This window comes from Mya arenaria, chromosome 5 (genome assembly GCF_026914265.1).
Source record: "Mya arenaria isolate MELC-2E11 chromosome 5, ASM2691426v1".
NCBI classification, from domain to species: domain Eukaryota; kingdom Metazoa; phylum Mollusca; class Bivalvia; order Myida; family Myidae; genus Mya; species Mya arenaria.
Window position 1 is genome coordinate 18,218,255 of NC_069126.1, and position 21,703 is coordinate 18,239,957.

General features: G+C 33.1%; 1 protein-coding gene across 3 annotated transcripts; it reads right to left on the reverse strand.

The window, feature by feature from the left end:
- Positions 1-3,546: 3,546 nt before the first annotated feature.
- On the reverse strand, positions 3,547-21,686 carry LOC128234468 (uncharacterized). 3 transcript variants are annotated; one of them, XM_052948726.1, is made up of 23 exons: positions 20,998-21,686; positions 20,211-20,333; positions 19,425-19,547; positions 18,638-18,760; positions 17,852-17,974; positions 17,035-17,157; positions 15,873-15,995; positions 14,897-15,019; positions 13,739-13,861; positions 13,502-13,618; positions 12,764-13,174; positions 12,176-12,308; positions 10,923-12,087; positions 10,480-10,738; positions 9,527-9,826; positions 9,153-9,206; positions 8,511-8,819; positions 8,133-8,186; positions 7,481-7,789; positions 7,109-7,162; positions 6,756-6,858; positions 6,575-6,627; positions 3,547-4,565 (listed from the first exon to the last, which is right to left on the reverse strand). In XM_052948726.1, the coding sequence occupies exons 9-23, from the start codon at positions 13,752-13,754 to the stop codon at positions 4,393-4,395; spliced, it is 3,510 nt and encodes a 1,169-aa protein (XP_052804686.1). In that variant the 5' UTR covers positions 13,755-13,861; positions 14,897-15,019; positions 15,873-15,995; positions 17,035-17,157; positions 17,852-17,974; positions 18,638-18,760; positions 19,425-19,547; positions 20,211-20,333; positions 20,998-21,686; the 3' UTR covers positions 3,547-4,392. The 3 variants fall into 3 exon arrangements, with proteins under 3 accessions (XP_052804686.1, XP_052804688.1, XP_052804687.1); XM_052948728.1 differs by having other exon boundaries at positions 18,638-19,547; XM_052948727.1 differs by having other exon boundaries at positions 20,211-21,686.
- Positions 21,687-21,703: the final 17 nt, after the last annotated feature.

The window sequence follows — 21,703 nt, forward strand, 5'->3', positions numbered from 1 at the left end:
ACAATTCCAGTAGCAATTCCAAAGCCCTTAAAAGTAAGATGGTGTTATTTATAGACAAGAAACAAATGATATATATCATGACTTTTTGAAGTGCACACTAATATTTATTTAAAGATTATAAAAGAAAGTATTAATGTATATTGATGCTCTAACATTGTACTGTTATGACTTTGAGACTCTTTCGTCCTCCTTTTTTAAAAAAATGCTTCATTTGTTTTGTGTTGTATTCGTTCTCTGAAAAAATGTATGTATACTATGGATATATTTGCAACCATCTGCGTTAAATTGTAGAGAGTTTAAAATGCTGTTATGATTCGCTGTTGTATTTTAAGCTCGAGATATTTGCAAGCATCTGCGATTATTTGTAAAGAGGATGCGAGCAGTACAGGATGTACGAAAACGGACAAAATATAACAGGACGGAAACCGGATTTTGTTTCTTTCAATGAAAGCGAGACAAAACATTGTTTTATGCCGTTTAAGTGTGAAACTGTATGTCAATAGGTGCTTGAAAAGGCCTTAATCCATACCGGGACTCCACCTTTAGGTAACTATACACACTAAGTAGGCTCCATTATGTACCAATTAATAATTCCCTAGAGAGGGGTTGGTTAGGAAAAGAAGGGTACTCAGTTCAAAGAATATAGAGTTCACAGAAAAGAGACGATTATAAAGTATTGCTCCTGACTCCTCTTTCAAATGTATAATTTGATATGATATGGTACTATCAAATTGATATCTGAGCTAAATCTATTACAAAATTAAAAAAGCTACATAATGCTTCAAACATTTAAGACAGTTTGTTATTGAATGAAACGCCTACTTTTTTAAAGGATTTAATCGAATGTACTTCATGGGCTTTCTTTGAGATTCAATTTAAATGCATTAGTCATACAACGCAATTGGATGATTTTTTTAATTGTATTTTTAAAAACCCAGATGATATATTTATTGGTTACATTCAAAATTGTATATGTACCAATATAGTTTTCAACAATATGATAAGTCGTTAACTATACTTAATGACTTGAAAACCCGAGATAATGGTTAACCAAAGCAATTCTTGAATTGGTTTGTATGAGTAAAACATTCCGTAGAAGGCCATTTTCCCATACGTTTACGAATCAGTATTCGTGTCCATAAAACAAAATATTGTTCAAGCAGAAAACAAGACTAATTTTGATGCAAAACATCGAAGACGTCACGAATATTTTTGAAACATGACTAAGAGGAAGCATATGCTTTCAATCAGAACACCAATGTTGTGCAAAAAAGCTACAGAAACAAGCTAAGTAGCAAATTTTTTAACATAATCATATCATGTTTGAAGTATCTCTACCAAGATCGAGACCTCTAGCCTAAGCGTTTATCAGGTATTGGTCGGAAATCAATTTTCAACTGAAGGTGATTTCAAGGTTACCACAACATTCGACAATTTATCTTAGCGACCCGCCACTGAATCGAAATGTCTATTTATAATAGAAGGTTAAAATATATGTGATGTTGATTATTTTTACACCAATGTTAGAAACCATCTTAGAATTGAAGCAGTGATATTTTAATGCACTTTTTATCAACTAAGATGTACATACGTATATGTATACATATCTTTACATCTCTTTTTCAGTAAATATTATTTCAATTCAATCTAATTTACCTTTATTTTTTCACAAATATACAATATACAAAATAAAATAAGGTTTATTTAAAGTCGGGTATATGATAACAAGAAAACATAGGTGCAGATAGCGGAACAAGTATTTACAAAAGATGTTTCCTATTATATTCATGCATACAATTTACATAAAAGAAAGATGGAGTTGAGCGCTGAAAACAGTGATAACATAAACTAGTATTCCCGGCTGTAAGGGCAATCCATACGCGCAAGGTTCCGCTAGCTGATATACCACTGTAAAATGGTTAGTTCTTACAAGAGTTTAACTTAAAATAAATATCATAAACAGTTAAATAGCAAAATTGTAAGTAACATTATATACATGGGAAATATGTTTGGAAAGTGTTACTAAGAGAATGTATTATATATATCATTTTATGTAAATACTACAGACTACTAGATATTACCAGAAGAAGTACCGTACAAAAGAATGGTTTCTGCCATGATTAGGTCAATCCCTGGCCACAGGTAACCCCCAAACCTCTGCTCGGCCACTGTTCTGACAATAGCAGCACCTACCTCTCTGTAAGAATGTTACTATGTTGGTATATGTTATACATCCCTCCAACACAATATAGTCTGAACCCCATCTGCACCAATCCCTTTCACATAACATATTGTTTAAACTTATAAACATTAAAGAGTTTTCCAGTTATTCTGTTTTGCGGTAATGCCACCGACCTCTTTCACCACAAGTTTTTCGTGTGAGTAAACTCAAACCGCAATTATCGTAACTGAAATTCCTTCGATTTGATTGGCTGACGGGTAATCGTGTGCGCAATGTTATTGTTGGGTTACGTACAGATCATGCATGATTTTATTGATAGTTTTATATGTAATGAATTGTCATTGACATTTCTGGTTTATCCATCTATTACAAATCAGATTGTTTTAAATAAGAAAAACATCCTTCGAAACGTTTTTCCTGAGCTTTGAAGAATCGGGTCCTAAGGTTCGTAAACCAAGGTTTAAAAAACCCGTAACCTACGAGTTTAAGGACGAGTCATTAATTACCCATTAAATGTGTCCAAAGTGTCTTATAACAGTACAAGATGAACGTTGTTTTGGTATCTTGAACTGTCTTTTTTTCTTTTATCAGTTTATACGATTGTTTGTTTATAAGGGGTGTTTTTAAACATATTTTATATTTTTATTGACAATACTAATATTGGCTTGTCCATTTTGATCACGAGTCCCTCACCGTATCCATATCCGCTTCTATACCTGCCCAACCAGTGAGTGATTTTGAGCAGTTTGTATTCAAACGAAGAATAATTATAATGTGTGAGCATGTTTACTCATAATTGACACTTTTTCAATACCCCTCATACATCCTGACCTTGTAAATTTGAGCAAGAGAACACTATTTCACTTAAAACTATAATATATCGAAACATACTTTATGATATGTCTGTTTGGAGTATGGTTAAATAGTATTATTCTCCAAGGTATTCAACATGCGATTCGTTAATAACATATATTCTGATGAGCATATCAACAATTACAACTCTTGACTTTCTAAGCATCTAATTAACCACAAAAGCCAGGTGACAGGTGTTTACGGAGATCCCAATCTTCTAATACCAGGTATGATGTTTTTGAAATGACTAACTGAATGAAATATATTTTTGAGTCCACTTGGTTGATACATATCTTTATAATGCAAGTAACCATACCATAAACATCAACATGGTGCCACAAACTACAACGACAGCATTTGTCAGACCTCATATACGTTAGTTTTGCTTTCCATTTAAATGTCTTTAATGACTAGATTTAACAGCGATTTTGTTCTCGATTTAGTGAGTGTCAAATATATTGTAGGGAACTTTTTTTGACAATCACACAAAGTAAAAAGACGTTGTAGGATTTTTTTGCATTTATTAGAACGAGTATATATTGTATCCGTTTTATTTGTACCGTTGTCAATACCGAAATAGAGAGTTTAGACAGATAATTAACAAAACATACATACATCATGTCCATGAGTGTACATATATCAAAATGTATACATTCACATGTGAACAAGAAATCAAAACAAAAATCACAATCTATTAAAAAAGGGAGAAATCATTGGCGAATTACAAAATTAAAATATTTGTAAATATAGATAAATATATCTATTTAAAAGTATGCGATAGCAAGAGGACAGTGCGTTCAACAGTTTACTTTGTAGGTGTGCATATTTTAGTCTATTCATAATCGTAATAGAACACATTTCTTAATTTGAAAGCATAATAATACACATGGCTACATTTCCTGAAAAAAAATATTGGATATAAAGGCTTTAATACAAATCATTAAACTTACGTTTTGGTCATTAATTGTATAACATACGTGAAATATCCCTTTCGAAGCATTATGTCATTAAATCATTACATTTGAGTTCAATAACACTAAGCAGTATTAATTCTCTTTGTTTGTATCAATGGGAAATGTAGGTGATGATATGCATAGCCTTTTGTAATTAAACAATACACTTATACATTAATATAAGCGTTTTTTGCATTCCGGTTCTGCTAAGCTGAATGAAAACAAATAATATAACATATATGTGAGACGGAAATAATATAATGCTCACATTTATTAGAATGACGCGAACATATTATTTAGGCTAAGAACACTATAAAATGTCATACTTTAATTTTATGTACGTATTTCAGGCTCTTAAAAACTTTAATTAAGTTAATTTGTAGATGTAGCTTTGCTGCCTTAAAGTTAAAGTTGTGTGATATCTGACATTAACTGCGTGTTGTATATGGGATTCTCCATGGCGTTTACTGTTAATGCTGCCTGATCGCCAGCGACTCCCGATGAAGAATTATATTGGCTCTCAGGGTTCTCGAAGGTCGAATCTTTCGTCTCCCCAAGCCTTTCGAATGAAACAGCTCCTTAAATAAACAAATGTAAATTAAAGCATTTAACGCATTTTGTTTTACAATACGAGCATTAAACATATAAAGCTAAGCGATACAATAGTTTCCACTATATTTCTGAAATTCAAGCAATTGGATATTTTAAACCACAAAATGAGGCATTAACGAATGATGAGATAAGTTTATTTTAATACATCATGCCACGCACTTCACCCACAAAAAGTGTATAAAGAAAGTCAAAAACATAAAAAAATGTCAAACACAATAGTTTTGATGTACGTGAATTTAGCGACAACAGCAGAAGCAGCTGCAGAAGCAATAGTTGTAGTAATAGTACATTTGATCGTCACTTAATGAACATTCAAAGCCGTTTAGCATATACAACACGTTAAAGGGAGGAACATTGTCAATAGAGAAATACAATTAATTCATTGACTTGTTGTGTTTTTTTGAAATAATGGTTAATTTCTAAGTTCTTGATCATAGCTTATATTTCTCATAGATTTCAAAGAGCCGAAAGAAAGAAATGTTTAAAGCTGGCGTTTCGTAGGACAATGGAAACATAATGTTAAAGTTGTTTTCTTAAATGCAATTACTCACATATTTACACGAATTTATATCTAATCTAGCTTCGGGCTGACCCTTAAAGTTTAACAAAACTAATAACAAAAATAAAATTGGATAAAGGTTACCACTGTGCATTTTATAAAGTGACAATAGTGAGGTGAAAATTAAGATCAAAAAGTAGATTAAGTAGATCCAGAAAGTTCTGTCTGTTTTTAAAATCACAAACCATTCAGCCTGAAAACCTATGAAAATTAACAGAAGCTTATAGTCTAACCTGGTATACCCATGATTTGATTAACCGTCACGTGTTTATAAAGAAAGAAGGCATGTAGCACAGAGTAGTCACATCCAAATTCGTGAAAATTGCCCTTAATATACATGAAAATACATGTATGATCAAGATAAATGGCGTGCTTTTGGCTGATTTTTCAGTGATGACAGATTAATGGTTTTAATGATTGGTGATGGATGGTGTTTTAAGAAGTGAAATGTAGTGGTATGCATTGGAATATATATATATCTCGTTGATTACGAAGACATGCTTTGTAATATGCATTTTGTGAAGTTTGGGTGTAGTATCTATATTTCAAGTTTTAAGAATGTAATGTTTTGCATATTGGTATTTATAATGGTTTGTTGTTATTGTTATTGTTGTTGTTGATGTTGTTGACGTTGTTATTGTTGCGATGTTGTCAAATGTATTATTTCTATAACAGACATGTATTCTTTATATCAAGAACACAGACAACTAAACACGTAAACGTTTGTTAGATAGATTTCATTATTATAAAGTGATTTAGTTAACATGATGTTATATGACCTTGTTATTTTAAGTAAGGAATCAACGCAGGTTGGACTCAAAGCGAACTTTGACTAGACCAACTGCATTCATATTCCCGCTTATGACATCAATCCCACAATTCATGACTTATATTGTCACACACAGTTCATTATTTCACTTTAGAACTGTTAAAATAACACTTAAGCTTAAGCGCAGACAGCTTATTAAATGACGTCGCAATAACGCGGAAAAGATCATTTCAAATCACCATTAAATGTAGAATTGATACACATAAATATTATAAACTTACACTTTTTAACATATTGAGTAAATGTTTCGTGAACTGATGACACTATACAAACAATAACAAGTAAAAAAACACTTCAAATTACATGTATATTGTTTTTGCGTTCATTGGAAAATATCCGCAATTGCCGAAAGACAGTTCATTGAAGGAAATAAAGACCCGGTTCAAATTCAGTTAATCTTATAGTGATAACGTTATGCATTTCAATGTATCAGCATAGTTCAACGTTCAGAACGTTTGGCGTTCATAGTTTTAGAACAGACAATTGTATAATCAGGACATATTTAATAGCCAGAACCTTCCACTTCTCTTTTTATTTGGACCCATTGATAAACTATTAATAAGATCCATAACATACAAAAACTATACCTGTCTTGTAGGATACGCGATTCTCCAGCCTTGTCCCAGCCTTTGAGTGATATCTGTTAAAATATATGTATTCAGATTAATTTACTATCAATCATTTTGTGATAAAATACATTTTCAGAAGATGACAAAGTTAACAATACAATGATTTGAATGCAATTAAAGAAATGTAAATCCCCGTTACCTCCTTATTGCAAGAAACACAACGACCACCACGCAAAGAACAACTATTGTTCCGGATATAGACAGAGAAACTGTCAAACCCATATTGGTAGGATTTGTCGTCTCTGAAAATAAATAAACAGATAATTCAAATTAATAGGCATTGACAAATCAACTGTTTAAGTATTTGTTCAACTTAAATTAAGATATGTGTTTTACTTATGATTTTTTATCATAGGACAGACATTTCCTTATTACGCATCTGCTGGAATGTATCGGTCTACTTTCTGTTACCTTATACTAACATTCCAGACATATTTTAATTGTTGTACATGTTAGGTTAGTGTGTTTGATATATTAATTTTTCTATATTACCATTTCTTTCATGCTGTTCTTTATAAACCTTGCCAACATCTGGTGGTGTCTTCTCTATAACAATATTTATATGATCTTTGCTAGCAGGTCAGTGTAAATAATTAACAAATATGTCTTAAGATTTGTAAATTGTTATAGGCGTTAAGAAATCAAACGTTAAGGACAATGGTAAATTTTGACCAAGAATGCCTTCTTATCTATGATATTTATCGTTGGACTGTCCAATCATAATAAGGCATCTACTGGTATTCTTCTTTTTATCTAAAAGAAAGTTTAACATTCATGCTTCATGTCATATGTTATGTTAGTATATTAAATGTATTATTAAGGGCAATTGATGAAGACATTAAAAGCGTTCTCTTTATTATGTACCTGTACACTCGGTTCTGTACGGTTTGCCAATTCCTTCAATACAAACCACTGACGAGGGTTCATCGACGTTGTTTATTGCAATTATACTAACGTATGACGTACAATTGAATGTGTCAAATATCTCTGCTGAAGTTTCGTTAGATGGAACGTCTGTATAAACGGTAGAATCGTTTGCAAGCGACCTATCATACAATTCCTCCTTTGTCAAGCATCTGGTGGCAACACCTAGACGGTATTGTCCTAATCCACTTTCTTCGTCATTGAAACCCTGCCAGTAAACGGCAACGTAGGTTTGTATTCCATGTGTACCTGCAAACCGGTTGGTTGTATATTTAAGAACCGAGTACTTTATTAAATCGTATAAATATCCAGTTGAAATAGATTGGACGATTTTACTGCTGACCACGGTTTGAACCAATCAGAAACAGATCATATTTATATAAAACTGTAATGGAAGTCAAGTTATTTTGTATTGAAATGATCCAAAATCAGAAGAGGAATAGCTCTACAAGCTGCCATGGATCTCACAATAAGAGTTTAATGATTATATCTCGATTATAAAGAAAGACAACTACAAGACCTATGTAAATTCGATATAAAATGAGAAATATAATAGTGTACATGTATCATAAAAATAATTATTGTAAATTACCATTTCTTTCATGCTGTTCTTTATGAACATTGCCAACATCCGGTGGTGTCTTGTCTATAACAATATTTATATGATCTCTGTTAGCAGGTCAGTGTTAAAAATATCAAATATGTATTTAAGAAATGTAGAATGTTATCGGCGTTAAGAAATCAAACGCTTTGGACATTGGAAAGCTTGGATCAAGAATGCGTTTTTATCTAAGATATATAGCAATAGACAGTCTAATCATAATTAGGCATCAACTGGAATTAATCTGTGTACTTTTTATTTAAACGAAAGTTATACATCGTTTTCTCATATTAAATGTTGTGTGAGTATATTTAATGTAATATCATTTGTGAATTGATGAAGTCTGAAACTGTGCTTATTTACATGTACCTGTACACTCGTCTCTGTCCGGTTTAGCAATTCCTTCAATACAAACCACTGACGAGGGTTCATCGATGTTGTTTATTGCAATTATACTAACGTATGACGTACAATTGAATGTGTCAAATATCTCTGCTGAAGTTTCGTTAGATGGAACGTCAATATAAATGGTAGAACCGTTTGCAAGCGACCTATCATACAATTCCTCCTTTGTGAAGCATCTGGTGGCAACACCTAGACGGTATTGTCTTAATCCACTTTCTTTGTCGTTGAAATCCTGCCAGTAAACGGCAACAAATGTTTGTATCCCATGTGTACCTGCAAACAGGTTGTTTGAATATTTGGGAACAGAGTACAATATAAAATCGTATCTATGTCCAACAAATGTACTGATGTCCATGGTCTGAACCAATCAGAAACATATCATGTCTATAAAAGCTTTAATTGTAGTTTAATTATTTTGTATTGAAATGATCAATGATCAAAGAGAAATAGCTCGGCAAACGGCCATGGGTCTAATTATAAGAGTTTGATGATCATATTGATCATAGTGTCGATTGTAAAGAAAACTACAAGATGTGTGTAAGTTCAAAATCAAATAAGAACTATATTAATGTATATATTTCATCAAAATAAATTACTCTAAATTACCATTGCTTTCATGTTGTTCTTTATAAACCTTGCCAACATCAGGTGGTGTCTTATCTACAACAATGTTTTCTGTTAGCAGGTTAAAGCAAAACATTATGTCTTTCAAGACTGTAGATTGATAATTATTAGCGTTGAGATTTCAAACGTTTTGGATATTCGCAAACTTGGATGAATTATATGCTCTTATCAATTATAAATGTTTTTCATTTGACAGACGAATCATAATTAGGCATCTACTGGAATTCCTCTGTCTTTTTTATTTAAACGAAAGTTCTACAGCCATGTTTTGTGTTGTATGTTATTTTAGTATATTCAATCTATTATTGTTTGGATATTGATGAAGTCATATTGAAACTGTGTTTATTTACATGTACCTGTACACTCGTCTCTGTCCGGTTTAGCAATTCCATCAATACAAACCACTGACGAGGGTTCATCGGCGTTGTTTATTGCAATTATACTAACGTATGACGTACAATTGAATGTGTCAAATATCTCTGCTGAAGTTTCGTTAGACGGAACGTCTATATAAACGGTAGAACCGTTTGCAAGCGACATATCATACAATTCCTCCTTTGACAAGCATCTTGTAGCAACACCTAGACGGTATTGTCCTAATCCACTTTCTTCGTCATTGAAACCCTGCCAATAAACGTCCAGTTTTCCATTTGTATCTGCAAAGCGGTAGTTTGAAAATTTAAGAACCAAATATCAATATGTATTGTTTTATTTAAATAAATACGGATTGAAAGTACTTACTTATAACCATGGTGAGACCCAATCAAAATTCGACTTCTAACTTGCAGATGTTATTGTATGCATTTCTAGCTATATAAGTAACTGTTATATACCATTTATAAATGCCCCCATCTTTAATGTCCAGGCAACTTAAATATGAGTGGTTCCTTATATCGGTCACTGTTAATTCGGGGAAGATTTTGTCATTGTTTAAAATCCGCCTGACATTAAGTCTATGAGTCCGTACACATGAACATTACCGTTAATAAACAACAAACACTATAAGTATAATACTATCTTAACGAATACAGATATAACGGACTTGCCGGTGACTATTGTCTGCACCATTTAGAAATAGATCATGGATGTTTAAAGCAGTAATAGTGGGGTTTTCTGCTTGTGTTAGAAATGGTCCCTGATCAAATGAGAAATAGCTGTGCAAACGACCATGAAAACGAGTCTCTTAAATCGACTTTGATGACCATTGCGTTGAGACTGAAAATACAGCGACTAGAAATATTTTAGTGCAAATTCAAACGGAGAGTATATCAATGTATGCGGTTAACTAAAATAAATTAACCTAAATTACCATTTCGTTCACGATATTCCTTATAAGCCTTGCCAACTTCTGGTGGTGTTTTGTCCACAAGAACATTGATATATTTCACGGTTGCCAGACCAGCGTTATTTATGACGGTGACACTAAAGGTGTATGTCTCGTTGTTGTGTATAACAATGTCTTTGAAATGGATTTCATACTCAAGCATAACTATACTGTACTTATAAATCTCACAGTTTCTAATATCGGGACAGTAGCAACTCTCTTTTGCATCCCGACGGCACGTTTCCTTAAAAAAAGTACACGCACTAGATGTTAGGCATGTTTCATAATGTTTATCACTGAATAAAGTTTTTAATTGCTATTAAATACAGTTCATACGTTAGATAAAAGAAATCTAATCTTACCATAGATAGTCATTGTATCATATTTTATCTCATTTTGAATGACGTTTTCAATACGGAGTTACTTACAGATGATACCTGTTGAACGTCAATCATATAAGAAAACAACACTGTTTTCGTTTTGTAACTACTGAATGCTAAAAGTAAATTTGAAATTCCGCTGTGGTTGTCGAGGGCAGTAAACTCTAAAATAATAGTTGACAAATCTGCAATATAGTGAACAAGCGTATTTCCATTCCGTTGCTTCCTCATTCTAATATCTCCTAGATATGGGGCAGATGTGTCGACTTTCAACTCCCGAGCGTCGTTGTATGCATTCCCAGCTATGTCAGTTACGGTAACATACCATTTATAAATGTCCCCATCTTGAATGTCTAGAGATGAACAATATGATTGGTTCCCTATATCGGCCACAGTTATTTCGGTGGACATGTTTTCATTGTTTAAACTCCACTTGACCTTGACGTTTGTAATTCCGTACACATTCATAGTGCCTGTTACTGGTAAATCGCCGGCAAGTTGCTCGCAAGAACCTGTTATAAGACCGGAAGGATCGGGGTCGATAGCGTTCAAAAGTGGATTATCTATGTAGAAATCGTTATAGAAATAGTCTGTCCAGTTTAGACAAACTTCTTTGCCATTTGATTGCCATGTAGAATTGGTTTCAGGTGACGCAGATGAGAACTTTAAGTCATTTTTATTTCTTGTTCGAATAGACGAGGAATTATCATACAGGACGAAGCGTCGACAGTGTCGTGAATTGTCCGCAAAATCTTTCACCTCAAGCGTCAAGCAATATAGCTTCGGAACTTGTGAATCAAGATTTAAATCGAGTGTTTTTGTCGTGCTGTTGACTCTTATATTTTGAATATTTCTTGTGTAATCTACTTTTAAAGACTCATTTAAAGGAATCACTTCGTTAACACGGATTTCAAAGCTCTCGATAGATGACGCCGTGCTTGCGAGTCCCCCAGCAGGAATAGGATCATGCCAGCCGCTGAACTCAACACGGTGAGCTGTTGACCTAGTTATTCTTTTTTCAAGCACCAACGGCTCGTAATCACATGATGAAAGTTCTGAACAATGTTCTGGTGGTTGAGTATCATACCGATAGCAAACATTACTTTGTTGTATTACTTTCTCATAAGGCACGGCGCCGAGTAAAGTACCACTTAGGCCGGTTTGTCTTGCTTTGATATATCCGCCTGCTCTCGCCTCGTATACTAAACAGACTCTAAAAAGTCAAGCAAAACATACTTATTATCTAGCATAAATAAAAAACAAAAGTGTTTTTTTTTTAATATAATTGTTTAAATACTTACGCTTGTCCATTCTCTAGTGTATACTTGTCTTCAGTTAGCATGAGATTGTCTACATCATGTTGTGATATTTTGACGGACTGACTAGAGTTAATGTCTTGGAACTGTTGGTATGTTGTAAAAGTGTTGTTTGCCCCTGCAATATTAACATTGTCTATAATGGCAATAATAAACTAATGGTTTTCTCATCATCAAAAATAACGGTTGTTTTTACTTCTAACTTATTTAACACAATGAAATATGTATCTGTTAATTTTAGGAACGGACTTCTTATTCTAGTGTTGTTACCATTTAAGACGGTAAAAATACATGCATTTGATCAATTATTCTTGATTTCTTCAGCACAATATTTATTAGAGCCAAGTAAACTTGATTACAATCAATACTAATCTAGTAATCTATATATATTAGTAGATAAATCGAATAAAATGTAACAACAATGCATAATACACGAAAAAACAGGAAGCAAAACGTAACTTACAATCGGAGAATTACTATAAAGACACTCAATTTAGATAACTATGAATATGTATTTTATCAATAGTTCTTGACTAGCATTTGTCTTCTATACTTGCATTGGGTAAAAAATACCTGAAACAGACTGCTTGTTGATGTATATTGTTGTATCCGTTATTCCAAAGTTGAATTCAGCAATGAAGGCAGGCTTCATATACTTAAAAATGTACATTGTATATTCCGCAATATAATCGAACTGCAGCATAGTTGGCTGAAAGTGTCCATATATGTTCCGCAATTCCTTGCATTCTGATGGATCTGTCAGGTCTCTTGTCGTTTTATATTCTCCATTTGGACCAATGACCACTGCGTCGCATTTGCGTATTCGTGGTGGCTCGTTTGGTTGACAAGTTGTTTCCCCAGAGTCCATCTCCTCTCCGTTAACAGAAACCTTTCTAAATCCTTCGCTACATACGCAGTGCATAGTCAAACCATCCGAACCACAGGTTCCCGGCCAGCAGTAGTGGTTATTCCATGCGCACATGCCTAAATAAAGAGTAAGTCAAAAACGTAGCAAACACACATTTTGAATTTCGTTTAGCACCTACATTTAATCCTCTTAAAGAGCTGTCCCATATTGGTGTCTTACCAAAAATCGGAATCGAGCGTAAACAAGATATCGTTGTATTGTAAGTAAATGATTTATAGGAACTCACTTTAAAATTAAAAAAAAATAATGATAATAGAAATATGAATGCTCACTTACTTTCAATTTCCTTGATCAATATATTAGGTATTTAATGATCTACAATAATACATGTTGGTAGCATTGCAAAGGAAACTTAACAACAAGAAAGCAAAAAAGTTCATTACGCTGACACTCCTTGTTACTGTTGTATAGTTTGAAGAACAAATCGTTGCACTGTTTGCAGTAGACGTCAGTTGATTTTGTGCAATTCCTCAGTTTACATTGGTTGATCGATGGGCACTCTGAAAGAATAAGAAAATACGACTATTATTTCATTAACATTGATACATGTAATTTGTGTTTCGTTTCGTATACGATTGTAAGTATGAGTCCCTTTATGGTAAAATAAATTTAAATAATACCTTTGCAGCTCTGCATGTCTGTTTGACTGTAGTATTCGTCATAACATTCGCACTTGAAACTGCCGACTGTATTAACACATGCATGCTGACAGCCACCATTTTTCACAATACATTCGTCAGCATCTTAAAAGCATCGAGTAAACAGTTTGTGAGACATGAATAAGAGCATTAACATGTTGGTAAAGAGAAAAAACTTGTTCTAAAAACCTAAGCAGAGTTACTCATTCTTTTCAATGTTTTAATTAAGTTATGATGTGTTTTCTGTTCCAATATATTTAATTCTAAGTTTTGTTTTATCGATAGATTGTGTTTTTGATAAATTACTCCCAGATCTGCGTTCGGATTTGTAGATCTGGCCCCAATTTCTCGAGAAAGTCCCTGAAAACAGGATTAAGCAAAGCTCGCTGTCAATTTGCGTCATATAAACCTCTAAAATAGTTTATGATATTAACTAGGAATGATCTGTAAAATAATCACAATTCACCAGTTCTTCATTTATCAAAAGTAATTTTACGTTAACTTTTGGCTAATGAAATAAGCTACTGAAGCCATATAGGCTTTAGAAGTTTCGAGAAATTGGTACCAGGTTTTCAACATTATGATCACATTTATTAGTTCCAGCACTGCATTCTTAGGTATTCATAATGGTTCAAAATAGTCACCCGGAGACTATTAGTCCTGTCAGTAGTCTTACTAAATGCGAACCTGGTATTAAATTAATTAACAGAAATCTTAAGCATAATGCGTTTTCGTATTGAATAAGTGATTTTCAAAATCTAACCTGAACAAGTGCGATTATTTGTGTCCAACATGTATCCTGTTCTACATTTTATTAGAGACTATATCACACAAACAGTAATACTTTACATAACTAATACAACATCATAAATCGATAAATATCCAACTCAAAGTATTGCACACATAATGGATACCATAAAACAAAATAAAAATAAAACAAAACAAAATAAAATAAAACAAACGAATCATGCAAATATACCTGAGTGGACACTTCACACCAACATTATAATCCCTGAAGGCCTTTTTTATCCGATAACGTCGTATATTTGATTACCTTCGATTGGTTCATTTACATTGAGACGGCAAACAAACCTACATAATTAAGAACTTTTATCATATTTTAATTTAGTGAGAACAAACCAGAACATGTTGTGCCGTCATTTGCTAAGGTATAGCCGCTACTACAGGAACAACTAAATGATCCATGTGTGTTGGTGCATGTGTGGTCACATCTCGCTGTTCCAGAATCGCACTCGTCATTATCTACAAGGTTATAAAAATAATGTGTATGGACAAATTTGTTAAGAGAAGAAAAACATACTTTTGAATAATTAAGGCTCGTCAATTCTACATTTTAAAATATAAGATGAAATTTACTGTGAACAAATATCAACATGACAATTTCTAGCAGATAATTTGTTCCGGAAAACCACAACATTTAAAGTTCCCGGAATGATGTCCTGTAGTTTATTTCCAAGTTTGTCAGTGTGTCATGATCTATTTCGTTCTAAAATATAACCTGTACTGTAATGTAAATGTTAAGGATAGATTCAAAACATCTTTAAAACAAATAGCGATAATGATTGTTGTGTTTTGCCACATATTTGTTTAGTACTTTTACAACATTTTCAGTTATTTTCAAACATCATGACCTGTCATTGGTTTTAAATAAAGAAAAACGTATAACCACGCCAACGAAGCTGTATTATAAAGCAGACGAGATAAGCATTCAGAGGAGCTTTAATTCAAACTTCGTTCAGTGTAAGATAACAAGAGAGTCATCAAGGGAATCGCAAACGGTCAGCTCACTCGGAAAGGGCAATTATGAATACAGCTATATTTTGGAAATCGAATCGTAGCATGATATTTCTATTCGAGGACATAGCGCAAGACTGTTGTTCTATGTAATATCAAATTCAGGATTGTTTAGTTTAAAAGTAAGAGAAGGAATTATATTGATAATATATATAAGTGCTTCGAACACTTGACACTGTTTCAATAGGTCAGTTATGAAACAGTTTCCTTTGACAACATTTTACTACTTGTACTTTGTTTAGATTGCTAACTAAGTGTGCAATTTATCTGAACAACTTTGTCATACTAATTGATAACAAACCCGAACATGTTGTGCCGTCAATCGCTAAAGTATAGCCGCTTCTACAGGAACATGTGAATGAGCCCTGTGTGTTGGTACATGTGTGGTTGCATCTCGATGTGCCGGAACTACACTCGTTTATATCTGGAGTTTCAAACCACCAACATGGTTAGATTAAGGGCCGGCCTTAAGGCTAAAGTACGTATTTGGGTTAAACAAAAAATCAAAATGTTTCAAAAGTTCATGTTTTATTAAGTTTGAAGAAACAATCTTATTTGGCGTAAAACATATATTCTTGTTGACATGTTTTTGGGTAGTAAGGAGTTTAACAAATATAAATAAACATTCTATAAGCATTCAAATTATTTCGGAAAAGTCTGTTGTTGTGTTAAAATGCCCCAAACTACCTAATCTACGATGTTTTGAGAGTTTTTTATTAACTCTTTTCAAATAAGAACGTTCTTCAATAAAAGAATAGAAAATAATGGATGAAATCATTCCTGGTTAAAAAAATGCATTTTTTAATTTTGTTTAGCTGCAGTCACCTAAAAGATAATGTTGATTTGATAGTTTTAATTCATTTGACTCATAAACAGATTAACTTTGTATTAAGACATTTCCGGAGAAACGTTTATGCTTTTTGATTGGAAATCTGAAAAATCTTCTATCGTTGAAATTGCTTAACTTCTAATGTAACTTCACATGTTGCGACTCATATGAATTATGCTTGAACCTCAAAACTAAAAAAACACACGAGTTTTTAAACATATTAAATTTTGGTCCTTTAAACGACTTATGCATTACTGTCGGCCCTTAAAATTGATACTCGATAGATTTAACAATGTACCATTAACCTTGGATACTTTTTGATCTTCTTTGAGAGTTTTGTTTATATAATTCTTAACGTAAAACAAGCATGGGTACTCATTCGTTTAAATGTATTAGTTTAGTTGTGTTGTATATTCTATTCCAATCTATCTTATTCTAAGTTTTGTTTTATCGATATAATGTGTTTGAGATAAATTACTCCCACATCTGTGTTGGGATGTGTACGTCTGGCTCTTCCAACATTACGATCACATTTGTACGTTCCAGTACTGCATTAATAGCTTTTCTCTAAAAAGAGTCAATATCTTAACCATTTTGGGTTTTCCTCTTTTAAAAGTGATTTACAAAATCTTACCTGAACAAGTGCGATTATTAGTGTCCAAAAAGTATCCTGTTCTACATGAGCAGCTATACGCCCCTTCCGCGTTTGAACAATTATGGTCACACAAGTGGGTTTTGTCATTGCATTCATCATCATCTAGTTTAATAAATATTGTAATTCATTAAACAATTATATATGGATCACAATGTTTCTTAATAAAGGCCTATCTGTTTAATTTACCAATCATTGATATTAATATATATTATGTTTAGCATGTCTGCGTTTTGTTTACGTTGTTTGTCTCTAATGATCTTTCAGCCGTCTAAAGACAGGTTTTTCGTAGTTTGTTGGAAACTGGGCTTGTGAGGTTTGTGCCCATAAATTGGTTTAAACCCCCAGTAAATTTACATTTTACTGACCGTTCCAAGGCGTAACTTACAATTCTTGATAAACATACCTATTTTTATATTTATATAGTATGTATGCACTGTGATGTTTGTGGAGTTCTGTGCTGTTCTTCTATGTTTCTTGTCTGTGATTTTGTGTTATATGTCTTTGGCGTTTGCCCAGTGCCACTAAACCGGGTTTATGTTTAAACCTTTTGTTACTGAGCCAGTTTCTGTACCTTTTTGCATAAATATTGTTCCTATGGATTCCATTGTGTTGTTTTCAATTTACTCTGATCAATGGGACTTTGATGAATAGAGGATAATTGGCTTAGATGATTTATCAATTAATGTATTCGCGATTAATAACTTCAATCTAAAATGTGTAATTCAATACTGTAATTAGAATCTACGACAAATATGTACAACTACACTAAATAGACACTAAATCAGAAATACACTACCGTAACATGTTCTGCCGTCGCTCGTTAAGGAATAGCCGCTTTTACAGGAGCACCTGAATGAACCTTCTGTGTTGGTACAGTTGTGATTACATCTCGCTGTACCAGATCTACACTCATCAATGTCTTAAATGCAAAGAAAAAAAGGTTTAGATAATGTGGACAAAGATTTGCGATCAAAAGTATTTTATCATAAAAGTTACCGAGCACTCATTGTTGATGTTCCATTAAACACTGCCTTCAGGCTTTTCCGATTATTCATTTAATCGAGCTCAGGCAATCCTTATTGAGATAGTCCTGATTCTCCATGATTGCAGTACAACACAACGTTAAGGAAGATATAAATTGTTTACAACTCTAAAAACCAACACTGATTTTACTTAAGTGTTATTTCATAGAACAAAACATGTGTCGGTATATTGACAGTTTACCTTAATTGTTTTATTGCTAGGTTACATTTCTTAAAGATATTAATTGCATGATGAATTGTGAAAGTTTAAAGACTCGTCCTTTTAATAAATGCGAGGAGGATCCGTAGAAAGCTTTTAAATTGAAATTGTGTTAGTTCTTAAATGAAATTGAACCTCGATAAAAACGAGTGTACAATATATGTTATAAAACAAATGAATCATGAAGATATACCTGAGCGGACACTTCCAACCTACATTGAATTCCCTGACGGCCGTTGTCTTTCTGATAACGTCGTTAATTTGATTATCTTCCATTGTTTCATGAACAAACCTACATACTAATGAACTGTGTTCATACTTTTATTTCATGAGAACATACCAGAACATGTTCTGCCGTCACTCACTAAAGTATAACCGCTTCTACAGGAGCACCTGAATGAACCTTCTGTGTTGGTACAGTTGTGATTACATCTCGCTGTACCAGATCTACACTCATCAATGTCTTAAATGCAAAGAAAAAAAAGGTTTAGATAATGTGGACAAAGATTTGCGATCAAAAGTATTTTATCATAAAAGTTACCGAGCACTCATTGTTGATGTTCCATTAAACACTGCCTTCAGGCTTTTCCGATTATTCATTTAATCGAGCTCAGGCAATCCTTATTGAGATAGTCCTGATTCTCCATGATTGCAGTACAACACAACGTTAAGGAAGATATAAATTGTTTACAACTCTAAAAACCAACACTGATTTTACTTAAGTGTTATTTCAAAGAACAAAACATGTGTCGGTATATTGACAGTTTACCTTAATTGTTTTATTGCTAGGTTACATTTCTTAAAGATATTAATTGCATGATGAATTGTGAAAGTTTAAAGACTCGTCCTTTTAATAAATGCGAGGAGGATCCGTAGAAAGCTTTTAAATTGAAATTGTGTTAGTTCTTAAATGAAATTGAACCTCGATAAAAACGAGTGTACAATGTATGTTATAAAACAAATGAATCATGAAGATATACCTGAGCGGACACTTCCAACCTACATTGAATTCCCTGACGGCCGTTGTCTTTCTGATAACGTCGTTAATTTGATTATCTTCCATTGTTTCATGAACAAACCTATATACTAATGAACTGTGTTCATACTTTTATTTCATGAGAACATACCAGAACATGTTCTGCCGTCACTCACTAAAGTATAACCGCTTCTACAGGAGCACCTGAATGAACCTTCTGTGTTGGTACAGTTGTGATTACATCTCGCTGTACCAGATCTACACTCATCAATGTCTTAAATGCAAAGAAAAAAAGGTTTAGATAATGTGGACAAAGATTTGCGATCAAAAGTATTTTATTATAAAAGTTACCGAGCACTCATTGTTGATGTTCCATTAAACACTGCCTTCAGGCTTTTCCGATTATTCATTTAATCGAGCTCAGGCAATCCTTATTGAGATTGTCCTGATTCTCCATGATTGCAGTACAACACAACGTTAAGGAAGATATAAATTGTTTACAACTCTAAAAACCAACACTGATTTTACTTAAGTGTTATTTCATAGAACAAAACATGTGTCGGTATATTGACAGTTTACCTTAATTGTTTTATTGCTAGGTTACATTTCTTAAAGATATTAATTGCATGATGAATTGTGAAAGTTTAAAGACTCGTCCTTTTAATAAATGCGAGGAGGATCCGTAGAAAGCTTTTAAATTGAAATTGTGTTAGTTCTTAAATGAAATTGAACCTCGATAAAAACGAGTGTACAATGTATGTTATAAAACAAATGAATCATGAAGATATACCTGAGCGGACACTTCCAACCTACATTGAATTCCCTGACGGCCGTTGTCTTTCTGATAACGTCGTTAATTTGATTATCTTCCATTGTTTCATGAACAAACCTATATACTAATGAACTGTGTTCATACTTTTATTTCATGAGAACATACCAGAACATGTTCTGCGGTCACTCGCCAAAGTATAGCCGCTACTACAGGAACACCTGAATGAACCTTGTGTGTTGGTACATGTGTGGTTACATCTCGCTGTACCAGATCTACACTCATCAATGTCTTAAATGCAAAGAAAAAAAAGGTTTAGATAGTGTGGACAAAGATTTGCGATCAAAAGTATTTAATCATAAAAGTTACCGAGCACTCATTGTTGATGTTCCATTAAACACTGCCTTCAGGCTTTTCCGATTATTCATTTAATCGAGCTCAGGCAATCCTTATTGAGATAGTCCTGATTCTCCATGATTGCAGTACAACACAACGTTAAGGAAGATATAAATTGTTTACAACTCTAAAAACCAACACTGATTTTACTTAAGTGTTATTTGATAGAACAAAACAGGTGTCGGTATATTGACAGTTTACTTTAATTGTTTTATTGCTAGGTTACATTTCTTAAAGATATTAATTGCATGATGAATTGTGAAAGTTTAAAGACTCGTCCTTTAAATAAATGCGAGGAGGATCCGTAGAAAGCTTTTAAATTGAAATTGTGTTAGTTCTTAAATGAAATTGAACCTCGATAAAAACGAGTGTACAATGTATGTTATAAAACAAATGAATCATGAAGATATACCTGAGCGGACACTTCACACCTACATTGAATTCCCTGACGGCCGTTGTCTTTCTGATAACGTCGTTAATTTGATTATCTTCCATTGTTTCATGAACAAACCTACATACTAATGAACTGTGTTCATACTTTTATATCATGAGAACATACCAGAACATGTTCTGCCGTCACTCACTATAGTATAACCGCTTCTACAGGAGCACCTGAATGAACCTTCTGTGTTGGTACAGTTGTGATTACATCTCGCTGTACCAGATCTACACTCATCAATGTCTTAAATGCAAAGAAAAAAAGGTTTAGATAGTGTGGACAAAGATTTGCGATCAAAAGTATTTTATCATAAAAGTTACCGAGCACTCATTGTTGATGTTCCATTAAACACTGCCTTCAGGCTTTTCCGATTATTCATTTAATCGAGCTCAGGCAATCCTTATTGAGATAGTCCTGATTCTCCATGATTGCAGTACAACACAACGTTAAGGAAGATATAAATTGTTTACAACTCTAAAAACCAACACTGATTTTACTTAAGTGTTATTTCATAGAACAAAACATGTGTCGGTATATTGACAGTTTACCTTAATTGTTTTATTGCTAGGTTACATTTCTTAAAGATATTAATTGCATGATGAATTGTGAAAGTTTAAAGACTCGTCCTTTTAATAAATGCGAGGAGGATCCGTAGAAAGCTTTTAAATTGAAATTGTGTTAGTTCTTAAATGAAATTGAACCTCGATAAAAACGAGTGTACAATGTATGTTATAAAACAAAAGAATCATGGAGATATGCCTGAGCGGACACTTCACACCTACATTGAATTCCCTGACGGCCGTTGTCTTTCTGATAACGTCGTTAA